Below are 20,580 nucleotides of genomic sequence, written 5' to 3' on the forward strand. Positions count from 1 at the left end.
GGCATCTCAGTTGACTCCTGCTCGAAAGTCCATTTTAGTGGTATAGGGAGAATCAACCAATAACCATAATCATTCATGAAATGATGACGAGCCATGGATGCACTAAATTAGACAACAAGTGGGACTTATTAATTGTATACATATATTGTATACATATATTTAATACAAAGTGTAGATACATTGGCCAACTAATAATATATTCCAATTACCCTACATGCTTTCACATCACTTAATAAGAATTATTCCCCTCCGTAAGGAGATGTGTTGAGAGTATTCACATCGAATGATAAAAGGTTAGTTTTAATGTTTTAAAAGATATTAGAATTCTGCACCCATAATCAAGTGAGAACCAATTAATTTTGAATTGAACGGTCACATTCTAATTAGAAAATGTACCAAATTCGAATCTCAAATAAAAAGACCTGTGTAGTGTAGTGCAAAAATGATGAACAGTCCTTGTGCTAGTATTAATCATTCATAACTGGTAACTACTCAATGGTTGTGGATCATGTCCTTGGTGTTGGAATTATTAATACAGATTGGCTAGCAACACAGACTGGAACTCAACAACAACAATAATAGGAGGCACCAACAGGATTGAGAGGATGATCTCCGCTGCACGTGTGCATGACCCACTGGAAATTAGTACATATATAATTAAAACATGCACGGTTTAACATTTGTCTTCTGCTGGCACAAAAGCATTTCAACCCAATAATATCTTTAAACTTTTTCAATGGTGGCAAAAGATTTGTACCAAATTATTGCATTATTTTTACGAGAAGCCATGTTCATGCATGATTAAATCCCTCACACAAGTTATATATTACACGCACGAGGGGCACAAGAGAATATGACCTCATCCATTTACCTCACAATCGAACAATGCCTTCCAAAGTTGCTTCTTCCTCCTCTAGCTAGCACCCCTTGCTAATTCTCAACCAATATCTTGGCATCAGATTGAAGGAGTACACCAGTTTCTCTTAGCTAGGTGTTGAGGATATGAGAATGAAACTTACAACAAAAGTAAAAGGATATGAGAAATTTGGAATCTATCAAGGGCCAACCATCTTCACAACTAGATTTACTAGATTGAGTTTGATTGGTTTGTCGACTGAGGGATGAACTGTAAACTCAAACAGTAGTCAGTCAATTTTGTTGAGCCTACGGAACCTTGAATTAACCAATGCACGAATTGTGGGTCACATTGGTGTGCCTAGAGTTTTGCCTAGAGTTTTCCCTCGAGTTCAAGGTTACTTCAAGGCATAAGGTGCAGAGTAACTTCAGAGTTACTAGATTGAGTTATTTCCTCTCTTATACCAACTTCAAGGTTACTGAGGGTGCAGAGTAAGAAGAGAGGAGTTATCATTGATATGAACACAAAAGAAACTTCACCATTAGATAATAACATTTCAGTACACAACAGTAATATGGGAGAAAGAAAAAGGATGGCCAAAGAAGAGGATCCTATACGATGTCATTGTGCAGTTATAAAAGGAGGGGCCTAATCAAATCAGGAAGTGCTGCTATATGATGTGATGTACCATGGACTGCCAATCAAAGTTGGAAAAACAGCTAAATTTAAGACTAGATGAAGTAATATACAAGAAAAATCTGGCCCAACACTAACAAAAAGCTCTCAGATAACTCAGGATTAAATCTTTCTCCTATATAGTCAAAATTTGATTCATGTAATACAAAAATAATGATAATACCTAATCAACATTACTATCCTCTTCTTCCAAAGCAGAATCAAGTCCTTTCAAGCATGACTTCATGATCTGTGAAAACTTTGAGCAGGCATCCATACAAATCTTCATTCCCTGTTTGCAAAAACTATGTTAGTATCATAAGCCCCAGCTATCTTTGTCAAACCATATAAGAAACATGCCACCAATAGATAGTGAAAGGACCTTCCTATGGAGTTTAACAAAGAGTTGTATGAAAAAATCCTCGGTCTACAAAACCAATTTTGACAAGCATATCCACCTAGTTGACTTCAAATTAAAAGGTTTTATCAACTAGAAAAGATCATCTTTGCATCAAACCCGCAAAAATGTGCATGCAAGAACAACCAACCAAACTGGAACTCAAAGATGACCTTGGATGTACACTTAATGCTACTTGTTTAGATTATCCCTTGCAAAAATAATGGTTAGGAAGTAGATAAAATTCTTTTTTAAAAACAACAAATGATAGAACAAGGTATAAATCAATTGAGCGCATACCTCATTAATTTTTGGGGTAGACCATTCCCCGGTAATGGTTAGTTGAGTGACCTCGTCGCGAGAAGGCATACAAGTAAGTATTAAGCTTCCATCTTGGTGGCTTTCCTCCTCCAAAGTAGGATCAAGGACAAGGTTCTTTCCCAAATAAGACTAGGCACCACAAACAGAAAAACCATAAGTGAACAAAATAATAAAAAATGAAAAGAAACAACTTGATACATTTGCACAAGAGACCAATTGGATATTTAAGGAAAAGTGCCGTAGGAATTAATCCTAAGATTTCTTCTCCAAAATAAAAGCTTACAGTATATGGGAGAATAAAAATAAAAGGGAGACAACTTGGGAGTAATCTTGTTATTTAGTCAACTAGGCAAAAGCAAGTATGATGATCAACAATCATATGTGTTATCTATGGTGTAATGTCCTCAAGTTTTCAAAGTCTCAATTCTCTGCATATTTTGTACCGGGCTATTCAAGCGCAGACATCATGTTTGCATGATACAATGACACACGAATTTGACAAAGGGGTATAAAGGAAACCTTGAAATAAGGTAAGAGATATAATAACCAAAATCTTTGTTTTAAGCTTGATTATCAAGAGAGAGTTAAAAAGGGCACATGTCTAGTCCAGATGCATACCACTGAAACTGACGTAACAAGGTCATACATCATTATCCCTGCATCTGCTAGGGCAAGGCTAGCACATGATATCACTACAGGAAGATCACCTGCAACCAAAAGGAAAGGGCTTATCAACATGCACAAAAGCAATATTACTGCCTCGCATTCAGTTCAATATATTAGGATTTATAATGCACAAACAAAGAAAAAAATTAAAGGCACAAATGCATCGATAATACAACATTGAAATCATCCTTATATCTCCCTTCTATTCCAAAAATGACTTCTCCGTTTACTATAATTGGTTAGATCAAGTACAGTTCTCTTTTTATATAATTACATCATCACACTCTTTCTAACACAGAAAGTTACATAACTCATTGTGTCGATTACATGTCAGCTAGAGATGGTCCAACATTCAAATTTTCCCCCAAGAACAAATCTATGGTGCACAAAACAAAAATGTCACGGTGGACATCATGAGTAATGGAAAAATGCAGCACCTTTGAATTTAAGTGTCTTGTTAGTGGCCAGATTCTTGTACACAGGAGAAAATCTAAGCGAAAAGTAGTTAACACAATCACTGAAAGCAGCACCACTTGAACAAAGACATACACTTTGACATAGCAGGTGAATAATGTATTTTTTCCAATTGGAATTCCCTACTCTGTCATTTAAAAAAAAAAAACTTTTCTTCATTCTATTTCCGCCCCTCCACAAACAAAGACACAGTCAATTAATCAATAGCATAATTGCACAAATACTTCTACAACATCAAAATCATCTTTATATCTCCCTTCTATTCCCAAAAGGACTTCTGTATTACTACAATTGCTCATGATCAATTATACATCTTTTTCTATATAACTACATTATCACACTCATCCCAACACAAAGAAAGTTATGTAACTAATTAAGTGTCAATTATATATCAGCATGTGAGCTAAGTAACAGGTAATTGTCCAACAATTATATTTGCCCCAAAGAACAAACCCTTACTGGGCCAAACATGGGTCCAAGAAATACCAAAAAAAGGTGCCTGTGTGGACACCATGAGTCATGGACAAATGCAGGTACCTTTGTATTTATGTGTCTTGTTAGTGGAAAGATTCTTGTATGTTATAGAAATCTAAGTGAAAAGCAGTACATATTCACTGGAAGCAGCAACATTTGAACACAAACATATACATTGACATAGAAGGAGTGTAATCTTAATTGTTCTAATTTAATTTGTCTCTTCTGTATTTCTTGTCTTTCCTTTTCTTCATTCTATTTCTGTACTCGACCTAAACTAGCAATACCCGAAAGAACAGAAGTTTACATGTTAAAACTAATTGAATACTTACTGCCCCCAGATTCCAACACCAATGCAAAAACATCCACAGTAGTCTTGGGGAAAGTTTCCAATATTATTGCACCCTCCAAAGCTTTATGAAGCATTGAAGAAAACTCTTTGTGGTCCGACCCCTAAAAGAGGGGAGTTCAAATATTAGTTACAAGGATTTCAATAAGAAACGTGATTAAAAAGAAGGATTAGGAGGTACATTAGCACAAGGTCATATACCTGTCCACGAACTGGGGTAGCAAAAGTTGTATAGCTGACATGGCAACTTAAACGTCCTATATCACTGTACATCATTGCCTTCTTACTCTCTCTTGGCCCAAACCTAAACCAACCAAGACAAATAAAATGTAAAGCATTCGTTGTTGCATATATCTTTGCATCCAAAATTACAGGGTATTACTTACTTGAATCAATATATAACAACAAAAAAGAGTGCAAACAGTGAAAAAGCAATTCTATCAAATAATAACAAGAATGTTCGCCATGGTCATGGATTTATGATAGACATTCCCTTAGAAGAACTAGAAGCCAGAGAGAGAGTGAATTTCAAAAAGATACACTCACACAGAAACAATGACCTTGGTGCTTCCAAAATCTGCATAAGCAGATCCAGCAGTAGCAGCTACAACACCAATCTGGAAAACTGTCATTAACACAACCTTGAGTTTTTCTTATGAAAGCCATAATGTAAGCATACAATGGCATTACAGCCAGTAAAAAATTATAAATCAAAGCAAGGATCTCTACAATCCCGTTGACTTGTCTGCAAGCATCATTTTTTGAACATCAACCAGGTTAACCAGCTTAAAAGTATTAAGTTAGAATGTATAAGGCAGCATGAACAAGGTCCAAAAGCTCATTTCTGTAAAGAGATCATATCCTAGAATTCAATTTAAGTTTTGAACAACATATAGGCATGCATTGGAAATCAAAAGGCCATGCTACAAAAGAAGGTTGTTCCACATCATTTTTAGCGTATTGAAAGCACGATTTCAAACTCCAAACACGCATTACTATTTCTCTTTCTCTCCTAATCCACATGATTCAAGTAGACTATACATACGCTTATAATAGGTTTACCCAAGTACAAGTACATTTGATTACAGAACAAAAACACGTTCATGAAAACTCAACAACACCAAGCAGTATATTGCAGGAGACCAAACTAAAACGCATTCGACGCTTGTGTTTGTGACTGATTCAGTAACGAGACCAAAAGCAAATGCAGCAAAGCACAGGTCTTTGCACCCAAAACAATGAAAACCCACTTGCCACATTAAAATATAAGACCAGAAACAAGAGGAAAAATCTCACTTGAGCTGGTTAACCAATTGAGTAGCTTGACATGCAAAAGCAACAGAAACCACATTCCGTACATCATCAAATTACAACCAACCCACAGCAAAAAACAAAGAAAACGAAAGAATGGAACCCCAAAAAGAAGAACAAGAGTAAGGGAAGGAAATTTATATTAGATTAAGAGAAGAAAAAAAAGGCTTACAGGCAGGTCTGCATTGGTGCCATTCACGGTCATCGGGTCGGAGAACGTCGTCGTTTCCAAAGCTTAGTGATTTAGTCTTGTGGGTCGTCGGAGACGGCGAGTACGTGCTCGGAGTTGCTCCAGCTTTCCCGGCCATTGGCGGCGACAATCAAAATTCCCTCTCTTTTGTCTGTGTGCTCTGCTAACGCATGAATAGTTTGTGGAAAATGTTTTTAGTGTGGACATCGCATCATCCAAATTTAGTTTGTTTTCTTTATATATGATGTGACCTATACATCAGTAGAATTTAGTATTGAGAAATGATTTCACTATTGTCTCAAAACATTATAACACATCAAAGTGATGAGAGTCAATTGAGAAATTGGAGAAAACTATGATTAGGAAGAAAAATAATTGAGTATTATGATTAAGAAGAAAAAAACATTGTTAAATCTTCAACTCTCTGCCGTCTTTGATGACTTTCAAAATTTAATTTCACGTCAACTGGTCATGGAGCTGAAAACACTCCCCTTTCTTATTTTTAAATTTTCTTTATTGAATTTAAACAATTGGATGTGCCAAAATTGTATAACCTTATAATCTGAAAATTGGTGATTAACAATAACAAACTATTTCACTATTGTCTAAGAACATTATAGCACATCAAACTAATGGGACTCAATCTTGATATTGGAGAAGACGATAATTGAGAAGAATCAAATGTTAAAGTCGTTATCATGTACAATTAGCCAAAACTTTTATACTATTCTTCTAAGGTAGAATCAGGTCCTTTCAAGCACGCCCTCATGACTACTGCAAGTTTTGAGCAGGCATCCAAGCATATTTGCATTCCCTGCTCGTAAAAACTATGTTAGCATCACAAGCCTCATCCGAACCATATCAAAAGCAGAGTTATTGTGGAATGCTACTTTTTTTTCTTTTGGCATTCTCGTACGTAAACATTATAGTCAAAAGGTAGATAACATTCTTTGATGAACAACATACAATATTTCAAGGAACAAATCGGCTGACTGTCATACCTCATTAATTTTTGGGGTTGACCATTCCCCAGTAATAGTTAGCTGAGTGACCTCGTAGCGAGAAGGCATACAAGTAAGCATTAGGCTTCCATCTTGATAGCTTTCCTCCTCCAAAATAGGATCAATGACAAGGTTCTTTCCGAGACCAGACTAGGCACGACCACAAATGGGATAAGTGAATGAAAAAATCGAAAATGAAATGAAACAACTCTGACATGGAAGTCACTACGGCACACAAATTTGTTTGTAAATCTAAAGAAGACAAACCTATAGAACTTCCACAAATTTGTGCTAAATGATAGCTGACAGTAGAACGTACAACAAACTGCCCCCATGCTATAAACATTTAAATGGCAACCATCTTTCTTACAAGCAATGAGTTTAAAGAGAGAGTTTACCAGACTTTAAACCATGCAGTACCGAAAAGAAGAAAGATGTTCCAAGAAACCATGAAATAAGTGTTAATATGGTTATGGTATTTAATTTACAACAATTAATAAGTTCAACATTTGATAAAATGGCAGATCTACATACATTCACATGGGCGTGTGCATGCACACACAATACTTATCAATTGGATATTTAAGGAGAAAGTGCAGTATGAATTAATCATCAGATTTCTTCTCCAAAATAAAACTTACAGTACTATGTGAGAATAAGAAACAAAAGTGAGACAACTAATCAGTAAACTTGACATTTAGTCAACTACCCAAAAGAACGGAACAAATACAATATGATGATCAACAATCAGATTTTGCGTTATGTACAGCGTCATGTGATCAAGTTTTCGAAGTCTCAATTCTCTGCCTATTCTGAACTGGGCCTTTCGCGTACAAACATCACGTTTGCATGACAAGTTCTTATTTTATTTATTTAAAAAAAAAGGTAAAGGAAACTTGAAACAAGGTAAGAGATAGAATAACCAAAATTCTTGCTTTAAGCTTGATTATCAAGAGAGTTGAAAAGTCGAAGCATACCACAGAAACTGAGGTAACAAGGTCATACATCATTATCCCTGCATCTGCTAGGGCAAGGCTAGCACATGATATCACTACAGGAAGATCACCTGCAACAAAAATGAAAAAACTCATCAACATTCAAAAAAGCATTATTATTGTCTTGCATTCACTTAAATATATCAGGAATTATATGGCACAAATAAAAATAATAATCAAAGGCACAAATGCACCAAATAAGACTATAACATTAAAATCAATCCTTATATCTCCCTTCTATTCCAAAAGTGATTTATCTGTTTACTATAATTGGTTATGATCAAGTTTACTTCTTACAGTATCACCCTCTTTCTCACACAAAGAAAGTTCTGTAACTCATTGTGTCCATTACATGTCAGCTAAGTAAGAGATAATTATCTCTCACCAAAACCAACATTAAAATTCTACCCTAAGAACAAATCCATAGTGTCCCAACTTGAGTCCAAGGAAGTCATGGACAAACACAACACCTTTATTTAAGTTTCTTGTTAGTGGCAAAATTCTTGTACAAGATTTGTTAACATAATCACTGGAAGCAGCAGCACCGAATAAAAGCATCAACATTCACATAGCAGGAAAATAATCTATTTGTTCCAATTTAAATTCCCTTCTCTGTCATTTCTGGTCCTTCCTTTTCTTCATTCTATTTCCTTCTTGCAACAGCTGAAAAGTAAAGAAGTTTGCATTTTAAAACTAATTGAAAACTTACTGCCCCCAGATTCCAACACCAATGCAAAAACATCCACTGTAGTCTTTGGAAAAGTTTCCAATATTATTGCACCCTCCAAAGCTTTATGAAGCATTGAAGAAAACTCTTTGTGGTCTGACCCCTAAAAAAGAGGAGTTCAAATATTAATTACAATGATTTCAATAAGAAAAGTGGTACAGAAGATACATCAACACAAGGTCATATACCTGTCCACGAACTGGAGTAGCAAAAGTTGTATAGCCGACATTGCAATTTAAACGTCCTATATCACTGTACATCATTGCCTTCTTACTCTCTCTTGGCCCAAATCTAAATCAACCGAGAAAAATAAAATGTAAAACATGCTCCGTTGCATATATCTTTGGATCCAAAATTATATGGTAATATGCTTACCTGAATCAATATATAACTAAAATAAAAATAATTAAAAATAGTGAAAAAGCAACTCTATCAATAATACCAATAATGTTCGACATGATCATGGATTTTCATGATAGACATTCAGTTAGAAGAACAAAAGTGAGAGAGAGTACGAACATCCAAAAGATTTACTCACACAGAAACAATGACTTTGGTATTTCCAAATTCTGCATAAGCAGATCCTGCAGCAGCATTTACAGCACCAGTCTTGAAAACTGTCATTAACCCAAAACTTTTGAGTTTATTTTATGAAAGTCATGATGTAACCATACAATGAAATTACAATAAAGAGAATTTATAAATGACAACAAGGATCTGTACAAGCCCCTGGAATTTTCTATAAGCATTCATTTTTTAACATCTACCAGCTTAAACGTTTAGACGGACCATCTCTAGGTCAGAATGGATAAGGTAGAATGTACAAGGTCAAAAACTAACATTCTGTATATAGTTCTTAAGAGTAGAGAGATTATTGGAATTCAATTCAGGATTTGAACAACATATAGGCATGCATAACATAAACCAAACCAAGCAGAATACACATATTATAAACCAAGACCTCACAAAAAATGGCATGTCATTGGGCGCAAGGAAGCATACATTCATAGATGTGCTTTAAATGAGTACAAGTAAATTTGATTACAGAACGAAATTGTTTTTTGAATCCCATATACTCATTAACGGAAATGGATATTCCAACCATACCAACCAATATAACAGACTAATGAAAGCCAAACAACATCAAGCGTTATATAGTAATTTGTAAGAAATTAAGCTTTATACAGTTGATGAAGTTTAAATCAAACTAAAACACATTCATGCATTCACTAAAGAGTCCAAAAGCAATTGCATCAAAGCACAATTCTTTGCATCCAACAATGAAAATATTGAAAACCCACTTGCCACATTACAGTATAAGACGAGAAACAAGAGCAAAACTCTCACTTGATCTGATTAACCAACTGAATTCCCCCATTTTTTACACACATAAGCAATAGAAACCACATTCTGCAGACCATCAAATTAAAACCAACCCACAAAAAAAAAAACACACACACACACAATGAAAAACAAGAGTAAATATATGAAATTTGTATTAGATGAACAGAAAAAAAAAAAAACTTACAGGCAGGTCTGCATTGGTGGAATTCACGGCCATCGGATCGAACCCAATCGACGTCGTCGTTTCCGAAGATGCGTGATTTGGTTTTCTGGGTCGTCGGAGACGGAGAGTACGTGCTCAGAGCTGCTCCACCTTTTCCGGCCATTGGCGGCGACTACTCTTCTTCTTCTCTGTGTGTGTGCTGGCTGCTGCTTCGAGCTTTTCCGTGTCCTTACTTGTCGTTGTCCCTCCTATACGGTGCGTTTCGGATACTTGTGGTCTCCTGATAAATGGATCGGACCTAGAGAACCTTTGCCACGTGTTTGTTTTATTTTGGGCTTTTATGGAAGGCCCATTGGACTACATAGTTTAAAAGCTTGTCATCATTTTTTAAATAAAATTTTCAATTATATTCATAATTACACTTGCATATCAAATTTATTATTTTTAAAAAAGAAAAAAAAGAAATAAGTAACACTAAATATAAATAAAAAAATTCACCCATATTTTTCTCCCACTAATTTTTTCAGCAATAATTGCCTCCACATGATGCATGTGTAGAATTAGTAGTTTGCTTTTTAAGGATTCTATATGCACCCAAGCTTATCATTGGGACACCTAGGAATTCTATATGCAAATCCTTTTATAATAATAATAATAATAATAATAATCTGAATTTTTACGTCCATCTTTAGCCGTTAGCAAACACGCAATGTTTCAGATGACGATCATCTTATCCATCTTAACTTAGATTTCATTGTATTCAATTACTTTAATGTCCTATTTAATTAACTTGCAATCAACTTCATGAGAACTCTTCGTGAGTTTAGTATTTGAACAAATTTTCTGTGACTTTTTTTCGGGTTAGAAGTTTATGATATCTTCTGAACTCATGAAAACCTTGTGTAGGAAATATTTTATAATGGATATCTGGATATCTGTTTTCTTATGGAGGTTTGTGTACATTTGTTGTGACCTATATACATCAATAAAAACTTAGTATTAACAAATAATTCCACTATTGTCCAAATACTTTATGGCATATCAGAGTAACGTGGCTTAATCGAGATATTGGAGTAAACTATATTTTTGGGAAAGCATTGATCTCAAATTGAAATTGGGGTATATAAAATAACATCATCCCCACCATGGCCAATCAAACTTTAATAGCACCAATTACATAGATGGCGGATAACTGCCAAAAAAACTGCAAAGGACCGTCTCAGGATTGAGTTGATACAGGCGGAGGGCAAAGCAAACCATCGAGGGACAAAATGAAGATCAGGGCGATTGGAGGTCTATTGACCCACGCTTCAGCGCACAACCCCTTTTTAACCTGCGAAGCTACCCAATTAGCACCTAACCGAATCAAAGGAACAGGGACCAGTGGCGGAGCTAGAAACTTTGTATAGAGGGGACACCTCACATATTAATCCCTAAATTTGATTATTATACTCTATTATTTTACATATTACATGAACTATCTACTCATCATTAATGCTAGCAGAAGATATTGATTCAAATTTCATGTACTTTGTTAAATACACACTAAGAAATTCCAATTATAGTTTATTACTACAAAATTTAGAGTCAAAATAAGACAAAAATAGATATAAAAAGGATAGTAATAATAGTGAAAAGAGAGGAAAAAAAACATAAAAAGGCCCTCAATTAAATTTGATAAAAGATTGGTAATTGTGTTAAGAAAACAAAGGCCTCAATAAAATTGAAAGGGGGCATAGGACCCCCCTGCCTTAGCTTCCTCCGCCCCTGACAGGGACTAGAGCGGTTTATAGCTTTGAGCTTATTTTTTGTGTTTTTCTGGATCTCATCCGAAGCCATTGCAAATAAATTATGCATTTTTTATGCACCAAATTAAGCATATTTTCTGCAAATGTGATGGTTGTTTCCATTTCTAATTTAATTATCAATATGGTTGTGAGAGTATTCGTTTCATCAGGCATCTTCTTACTCTTTGGTGCAATATATATGATGAATTTGACTTGATTTTTATTGGGAGTTAAGTGTTTTAACTTTTAGTTTCTGTTACATTGGCGATATACTATATACCAATTAGTTAGTTTTATTAGTTTTGAGTTTTGTTTGTGTTGGATTCTTGACACGCATAGGGTCGGCAATATGGTGGCGGATAACTTGACAAAGCTGAGCTTCAATTTTGACATGGGAGTTCACAGTTTTGACACACACCTATCCCTTCCAATTAGTGCAGTTTTCTAAGATGATCTACTAGTCGTAGGTAGCACGGCCTAGGGCCCGTTTGTACTAAAGTCTAGTAATTAGACCATTGGTCTGATTTTTGGATCCGGATCATCTGTTATGATTTTCTCTATTATGATTTGCTTTACTTTTGTTCTCCACATGCCACCTCATTAAAATTTAATCTAAGGGACTTAAAAATTGACACATCATTCTTCAAGGAAAAACCCAATTTACTCCTAATTAAAAAAGAAAAATAATAACCTAAACCAACTAACGTCAAACTTAACGTCCTATCCCTTTCTTCTTCCTTTTTCTTCCTTCTTCATGTCTATAATCACAATCCATTCTAGTTGTTGCAGCGTTTGTTTAGTGATAGAGCTTTGGTTGTTTAATATTGTTAATATTGAACTCGATGCTACCAAGTATGCTCAAGTGTGTCCTTAGAGTGGACAAATATGAAGGAGCTCCTTCAATGGAATGAACTATATGGACAAGATGGATCCATAAAGAAAAAATCTCTCAACTATTTTATGTAAAATAGATTTTTTTTTTCTTTCTGTTTGTAGAAGTCCTCGTTTTCTTTATTCTTCTTCGTCCTGCTTAAAGGCGTGGCAAGATGGGATCTTACATATATCCATGGAAATCCCATTGTAGGTCATGTTCCCATCTATCAAAAGAACAAAAAGCAAACTTATTTCCCCATATCCTTTGATGTGACGAGGGTGGTTGAAGAAAAAAAATTTCCTTCCCTGTTTTCCTGGATAAAAGAGGAATTATGTTTCAAGACCTGTATATTGGGATTGTTTTGTAAGGTCTACTGACTAATGAGTTATGGTTATTTTCTCGAATCAATGGATATAAAAAGATATATATATATATTTTATTTTGATATAGGAAAGAAAAGGGATTGTGATTGCAGAATTTTGAAGAAAAGAAAGCTTGGTGGGAGATAAAATTTTTGGGGGCAGAGGCAGGAAGAAGACGTGCTAAGGGGGAGCCGATGTAAGAACCCAAAACAAAATATCTAAAAAAGAAGAAAATATCTAAAAAGTAAGGAAAATATCTTCTTGCAAAAAGACAAGTTTGCCCTCGCATATTTTAATGGGGGAAAATTTGACTTTTTGATCGAGAAAGAATTTGGGAATTTCGCTTACGCCATTGCGTAGAGCGCGGCGAAAGGAGTTCGTAGACACGAAGTAGACCTGAATCGGAGTCGTAACGAAGAAGTTATGGTCTAAAAACTGCGAAGGGCAAAACGGTAATTTGGTCAAAAAGTCAGATTTATATATCTCTCTCTCTCCTCTCCCCCGTCAGCTCTCTCTCTCTCCTCCCGAAGCTATCCCCGCCTGCGACCTTCTTCCCTTCCCGACGTCGCACCGGCCACCCTGCTTGGTGCTGATCTCCGAGACCGGTGCCAAACGAACCAGCACACGACGGCCGACATTTCCCGACCCACCTCCTCCGCTTCCGTGGTCGGAATCGGCCGGAATCCGCCATTGAAGCCGACGGTGCAGTTCGAACTTCCAGTTCAGATTTCTCCTCCGTTTCTCCACCAAATCTATCGAGTAAGGTATGGTTTCTCAGCTATTTTACACGTTCTAGCTGATGGTTGTATGGGCTTCGATCGATTTTAGCTCTAAGGGGTTCGATTTTCGAATTGAAATCTGGCCGAAACTTCGGCCGCTCGAAACTACCATTTCCGGCCATTTTTTGGGGGTGGTCCAAGAACAAAAGTGACTCCAAATGGGGTGTTTTACCTAGGGTAGGAGTTTGGAGTCTCGGTTCCAAGATTTTTCGGCGCACCCAAATCGCTTTGGACACCCGATCTGCCCGAGCGTGTGGCGGCGCGTGGGCCAGGTGGTGGCATGGCTCTGGCCAGTTTTGAGGTCCTCGTGTCGTCACGAGCGCGTGGGATTTCGCGGATCTCGATTCGGAATCCGTTTGAGCCTCGAACGGATTTTCCATATCGCGCGATCCGTGGGTGCAGTGTCGTGTAATCGTTGGATCGCGCTGAATTTTGGATATGTCGGTCTACGTGATTTCAGGAGCACGTAGGATTTGACGGATTGCGAATCGGAGTCCCGGATACTCCGGAATCGCGAACCCTGGGGCTAGGGTTTGGATTTTAAGCGATAACGCAATTTTAGCTAATCCGACCGTCCATTTCAAGCCAAATTCGCAGAACATGGTTCCCTCTTTGTAAGGAACCCTCAGGGAAGCCCAGATTGGCCATCAGAGATCGTGGACCCACGGGGTCCCGGGTCGGCCGATCGGGCAGTGTATCGCTTAGTTGAGCATCGGACCTTTTAAAACTGGTCCAAGTGTCTGAAAAGGCTAATATGGGTTCAGGAGTAACTTGGATTTGAACGCACGTATTTCTAGGAGCCGGGGGCAGGGTGTTTAATTGAAATTCTTTTATTCAACAGTTTATTAATTTATTATTCATGGATAATCAGGCATCAGAGGTCCAGCCGACCAGCAGGAGAAACCTTCAAATGGTCAATTTAGCTCGGACCATCTGTGAGTGGACTTTCTTTCACGAATTATTTTATATAAATGAGTTATATAGAGAACTTTCTATAAGTAAGATTTCATAAGTGATTTTATATTGATTTTATATAAATGAGTTTTATAAATGAGTTTATTTGAATAAAGTTCTTTATTTGATCTTGAGTAAACTTGATTGTGGTTTTGAACATGATTAGTACAGTAATAGTTTTATAAATCTGTGCTGCTTATTTACCAGTTATAGAAACAGAGTTTGAGATTGGAATCAGTTGAAATAGCAGCACAATTTGAGATTTCAGTTATTAATGAGATTTTCTTTTTCTAAAGGAATTTATTTTAAACCCACCTCGTACCCATTTTCTTTGGTGATTACCCAGAGTTGGGCCGATGTCTACGGACATCCGGCCCGATTTCAGTTTATGTCAGTGCACTCGACTTTGCCTCACGAGTTTCGGGGACGCTCGGACCGTGAGTGCCAGGATTTGCGGCTCGGCAAACTTGGTGTCCCGAGACCTGCCAGGATTGCGGCTCGGCTGACTCTGTGTCCCCGAGACCTGCCAGGATTGCGGATCAGGCTGACTACGGTCCCCTGCATCCTGCCAGGGCGACTCGAGCTGACTTGGTGTCATCGAGGAATCTGCCGGCGGGACAGGCTGATCATAGTCCCCTGATTTCGCCAGTTTGCGGCTCGGGTGGACTGTGTGGCGCCTGAGACCTGCCAGGGAATTGACGGATATAACAGGGGTACAAATAGGTGGTATTTTCAAAGGATTTTGAGTTTTCTTTTATTCAAGGATGATTTTCAGCCATTTTATATTGGTTTCTCAGTAATTGCACATTTATATTTTTGTATTTTTATTCAGTTATGCCAGTTCTTTGATTTCTCCAGGCAGTGATATTTTTATATATCTGATCGATTATGTAAGTTTATGCATCAGCATACTGATTCATGCTTATAGAATCTCTTATATTAAGATATAGTTAAATTATTGATATATATATATATCCTTAGTTATTTCAAAACGGGGGTATTATATTCTGACTTGTTCTTAAGAACTTCATTTTTGTCCACTCACAGTTTAAAACTTGTTTTTCGCCCCCAGGCCGTAGAAGTACGCGGGATCCACCACCGGGCCACTCATAGCTTCCGTGCCTCAAAGCCAGGTATAATGTTGTAAGAAATCCTCACAACCCTGAAGGACCTAGAAAACGCTCGGATATCTAGTTGAAAATTTAGTGATTAGAGTTGAAATTGATTACTGGAAACATTCTGGTAGTTGGGAGGAAATATTTGAAATTGTTTGACAGGTGAAAATTTTTGGGATTAGTCAAAAATACAGGAGAGACTCTGCCGAATTTTCGGCAGAAGTCTAAGGAAATTTTAAAGAGGAATTGAAGTAAGAAGGGTAAAAAGGTCTTTTGTGCCCGACCTTCGCCAGGTGTCGGACACGCACAGGACTTGGCTCGAATTCCAAAGTGGAAATTGGGTCGGGTCCTGTCAGCCGATGTTAAGTTTGATGTTAGTTGGGTTAGGGTATTGTTTTTCTTTTTTGTTTGAAGAATGATGTGTCAATTTTGAAGTCCTTTAGGGTTCATTTGGTACACCTCCCTAACTTGGACTGGCTTGGATAAAAAATTATCCCATGTTTGTGTCATATGGTTCTAGTTATAAATGTGATTAATAATTTGGGGCCCACCAATTACACCTTCTTAACTAGGCTTAGTGAGACCCGTCTGTCAAGGGGGGGGGGACAAATAATCCCTACCTCATTGCTCGCGACTTCCTCCCCTCTCCACGCCTTCGTCTTTGCCATCAGTTCCCACCCCACCACACACCTCGTCACAACCATCACCTCCCACCTAAGCACACACCTCGTCACAGCCATGGCCTCCAACCCTCATCCATGTCAGCTGCTCTCTCTCTCTCTCTCTCTCTCTCTCTCTCTCTCTCTCTCTCTCTCTAAGTCTGCTACAAAACCCAAATGGAGGAAATAAATCAATTAATTCAAATCGCTTTTTCTTTTTATGAAATTGGGGAAGAATCTCACAAAACAATAGCTAACCATCAAGCAATTCATCATCAAAGAATCCACCTAGACAGAAGCCTCCTCAAAGAAGCAAATTCCCAAATTTAGATTGTGGGGTTTGGGCATGTGGCTATTGAAGAAAGAGGAGGGTGAAGAGAGAAATAGTGAAATAGGAAAATGAGAGAATATAAAATTTTCAATTAAGAAGCAGAGAGACAAATAGATTGAGAAGAAGTGGAGAAGGAGAGAGGAGGGAGAAGAAAAAGATGTAGTCGCAGGTTGGAAGAAGAAGATGAAGTTGCAGAGGAACGAAAGAAGAAAAGTTAAAAAAACAAAACAAATAAATCAACTTGCCTTTTTTTTAAAATTAAAAATAAAAAAGTCAAAAAATTTTGTCCTCGTCCAGTCGCATACCAAACACAGTACAAGTCTTATCCAGCTTATGCAAAGCCAAGCTAATTCAAGACAATTCTAATATTTAGTCTAGTTCATGACAATCCCGCTTACCAAACGAGCTCTTAGATTAAATGTTAATGAGGTGGCCTGTGAAAGACAAAAGTCAAGCAAATAATGATAGAGAAAATCAAAATAGAGAATCCGAGTCCCTAATTTTTTGTGTTCTTTTGGCTTTTAGCCAAGCATGGATGGAACTACATACAATATAAGGCTACATTGGGCTGTAGTCTAAGAAGCTTTTTGAATAAGAAAAAACAAAATTAAATAGCCCACCAACTTGCCATTTCTGTTAGGGCCCTCGTTTTGTGGGCTTTTTGGTGGTTGACCCACTATTTCTATGAAAACATATAATAAATTAATAAATAAATTCAATAATTGAGAAATATTATTTTTCTAGAGTGCTGCTAAACAAACCATAAAATTAACTGAGTACACTCTACTATAAAAGTATATATTGAATTACTGATTTACCATAATATAAAATGACCAAAAAGGATATATGGAATTGTGAAACAAATATAATTTTAATAAGTACACCCTACTAACCATATTCAACCCTAATCAAGAGATTGCTTGTCCTATTGTGTTTTTAATGAAAGATGTTGTGATTGCAAGAAATTAAAATTTTAAAAAAAGTGTGAGATCCCACATCGACCAAACGGATAGGGGGTGACGTGCTATATATGGCACACCTCGCATCCATCTAACGCGAGGCCTTTTGGGAGCTCACTGACTTCGGATTCTTAGGAACTCCGAAGTTAAGCGAGTGGAAGGCTGGAGCAATCCCAGGATGGGTGACCACCCTGGGAAGTTGTTCCGTGAGCTCCCAGAAACAAAACCGTGCGGGCTGGTGAGAACGTAGCCAGGCCCAAAGCGGACAATATCGCGTTGCGGCGGAGCCGGTCTGGGGTGTGACAAAAAGTGTCAACAGTTTTAGTAGAACATAAATCCATATGAAAAGTCAAAGATTTATAAACACTATTAAAAAAATCAAGCTGAAAATCAACTATAAAATAATGCTACAAGTATTAGGGTGTATCAGGGGTATTTTTGGTAGTTTTATAGGGTGTGCTTAGTTAATTTTATATTTTAATTAAAATATTAGGGTGTACTTAGATCATAGGGTGTACTCAGTTAATTTTAAGGTTCATTTAGCAGAACTCTTTTTCTAAAGTATGTTTTGTGGTTTTCTCCATTATTCTTGTGTTAGCCCTTTTGTTGCATTTAATTTGTATTCTTTTTATGCTAAATTTATTGAAAATTAGTTCATAGGGCTATGAACTAGCATGATTTATATAATTTAATATATGCTTTCATTTCTAGAAAAAAAATATAGAAATTGTAAGTTAAAAAATATCATTAAATTTTAAGCTAAAATTTTTAGCTAGCCCACTCATCGAAAAATTTCTAGTTCTGCCCTTGCCAGTCCTTGCAGCCAAGATCATTGCAAATAAATTTTCTATCAGCCATAACACACATTTCATTTTTCATGCACCATTTGGCTGTGTTTTTCTGGTCATAGTTTGTTTTTCTAATTTTTGGTGTTCTTCTGGCTTTCAGCCAAGACAATTGGGCTGAATCTTTTTTTCTTTTTTGGTTTTTCTGGCTTTTAGCCGAGACTATTGCAAACAAATTTCCTATCTGTCATAACATATTTCATTTTTGATACACCAAATTAAGTCTGTTTCTGGAAATGTGACGGTGTTTCCATTTTCTGGGGAAAAAAAGAAAACATCCATTCTCCTTTTTCCAAAAGATAAAAATGAAAAATAGTAGAAAAAGACATCTAAAGAAGCCAAATCGTTGGCACTAGTTGAGCAGGAACAATGATAAAATTTACAACGTTACAAACTGCAGGAGTGACGTACAAAATACAGAGATATTCAAGAACACCTATAAATGTGCTAACATAGAAGACCATTTAGCCAAATTGGAATATCGATATCAAATAAATACTAGACTCTACCTCCCACACAAAACGAACACACAAAGTGGGCTTAATAGGGAAAAAAATGCAGCATTAGGGTGGAGGAGGACCAGGCTCGAAGAGTGGAGGGCAGCAGCATCTACATAGCCCGCAGCAGCACAGCATCCACAAACTGCAGAATGAGAACCAAATTAAAATTGAAAATTCAAGAAAAAAAGATTGTCAAAGCTCAGCTTCCAGAACATTGAAGTGAAAAAGTCTTACAATAATTCTAAGCATCCTCCTTGATCATAGGGAGGAGGAGCCGGGGCCGGGGCTGGGGCCAGCAGCGGCGAGTTAGGCGGTGGTGGCGGATCCATCTCTGGCAGGTAATTGGCAGGTGAGGGGACTAGTCTAAAGAAAAGTGTATATTTATATATATTTATATCTGTGATCCAACACAGCATGCTATCCCCAAGTCATACACAGCCCCCAACAACCATTCAAAGGAAGTTCCAAGGCTTTGTATGATGTTGCCCAACTAACAACACATGGAAGTTTAAGTGTGCTCTGGACAAACTACTCCTTGCTAATGGACGAACTTACCAAAACTAACAACATTTTTTTGGACATGCATGATAAATCAGTCAAGTTTCAGTGGATCTTGTACCACAGATGGACAGAATATTCCTACGCAATTAAGGATAGACTGTCCAGTCTAGGCTAAAAACTTGAAGGAAATTGGCATAATTTTTTGCATTCAATTAGTTGTAAAAATTACCGAAAAGTGCTTGGAATTGCCCACGCATGTGAGTGACTTTCAGCCATTAATGGAGTGGGACATACTTGCATCAATGGTTGGCAATACAAGTAAAGTGCTTGCTATTTTCGGCCATTAATTGAGCGCCACATTCTTGTCTTTTCCTCTTCGCATTTCCCTTTAAATTTGGGACTAGGAAGTAAAGTTTCAATCTTATTGAGACATATTAGAGATTTGTGCTACAAGGATCTTTAGAGTGTTCAAATGAAAAATCATTTTCCATACATAATCTATCACAAGAGTTCCTTCCCTCATTTTAGTTTTCAGTGTTTCTCTCAAATCTAATTGTTTAGAGCATCTCCAGGAGACTCTCCAAATTTTACCTAAATTCTAGCTAAAATAGCTAACCACTTAAAAGTTGGTTTCTCTAGCAATGCTCTCTATTCTAACTAACTTCAAATATTTTATTATTTTAAATTCATTAAAAAATTTTAAAAAAATGAACCCAAAACCTAATTGTCTCCACCCCACCCTACCTTTCTTTTTCTTCTCTCTTTCCCTCTCTCTCTTCCAGCTTTTTCTTCTCTCTCTCTCTCTCTTGCGCAGCTTTCAGTTGACGAACCTGAATTTCTCTCTCCCCCTCACTACATGTTGCGAGCCAAAATAGCAATCTCCAAAATAGCGAGAGGTAGCGACTCTACTGGAGGGTAGTTTTTCCTTCTTTTTCGCTAAAATGACTAGGAATAAGGGAGTAGTGATGTCG

At 37.0% G+C, this 20,580-nt stretch overlaps 2 protein-coding genes and 1 long non-coding RNA gene across 4 annotated transcripts; all 3 read right to left on the minus strand.

Moving 5' to 3' along the window:
• Positions 1 to 1,648: 1,648 nt before the first annotated feature.
• Positions 1,649 to 6,399, minus strand: LOC117632209 (exosome complex component RRP41-like). 2 transcript variants are annotated; one of them, XM_034365636.1, is made up of 7 exons: positions 5,696 to 6,399; positions 4,759 to 4,837; positions 4,414 to 4,516; positions 4,196 to 4,316; positions 2,868 to 2,956; positions 2,229 to 2,378; positions 1,649 to 1,823 (listed from the first exon to the last, which is right to left on the minus strand). In XM_034365636.1, exons 1-7 carry the CDS (start codon positions 5,829 to 5,831, stop codon positions 1,716 to 1,718), a joined length of 786 nt encoding a protein of 261 aa, XP_034221527.1. In that variant the 5' UTR covers positions 5,832 to 6,399; the 3' UTR covers positions 1,649 to 1,715. The 2 variants fall into 2 exon arrangements, with proteins under 2 accessions (XP_034221527.1, XP_034221528.1); XM_034365637.1 differs by lacking the exon at positions 4,759 to 4,837 and having other exon boundaries at positions 5,696 to 5,822.
• LOC117632211 (exosome complex component RRP41-like) lies at positions 6,359 to 10,280 on the minus strand. Its single transcript, XM_034365638.1, has 7 exons — positions 9,965 to 10,280; positions 8,975 to 9,053; positions 8,625 to 8,727; positions 8,419 to 8,539; positions 7,692 to 7,780; positions 6,715 to 6,864; positions 6,359 to 6,527 (listed from the first exon to the last, which is right to left on the minus strand). Exons 1-7 carry the CDS (start codon positions 10,104 to 10,106, stop codon positions 6,438 to 6,440), a joined length of 774 nt encoding a protein of 257 aa, XP_034221529.1. The 5' UTR covers positions 10,107 to 10,280; the 3' UTR covers positions 6,359 to 6,437.
• An 8,658-nt stretch (positions 10,281 to 18,938) lies between these two features.
• Positions 18,939 to 19,578, minus strand: LOC117632496. The gene is made up of 2 exons (XR_004586476.1): positions 19,343 to 19,578; positions 18,939 to 19,250 (listed from the first exon to the last, which is right to left on the minus strand). It is a non-coding gene; the product is annotated as an uncharacterized LOC117632496 (long non-coding RNA).
• Between the last annotated feature and the right edge of the window lie 1,002 nt (positions 19,579 to 20,580).

The sequence above is a fragment of the Prunus dulcis genome, chromosome 6, assembly GCF_902201215.1.
Source record: "Prunus dulcis chromosome 6, ALMONDv2, whole genome shotgun sequence".
In the NCBI taxonomy this organism is placed as follows: Eukaryota; Viridiplantae; Streptophyta; class Magnoliopsida; order Rosales; family Rosaceae; genus Prunus; species Prunus dulcis.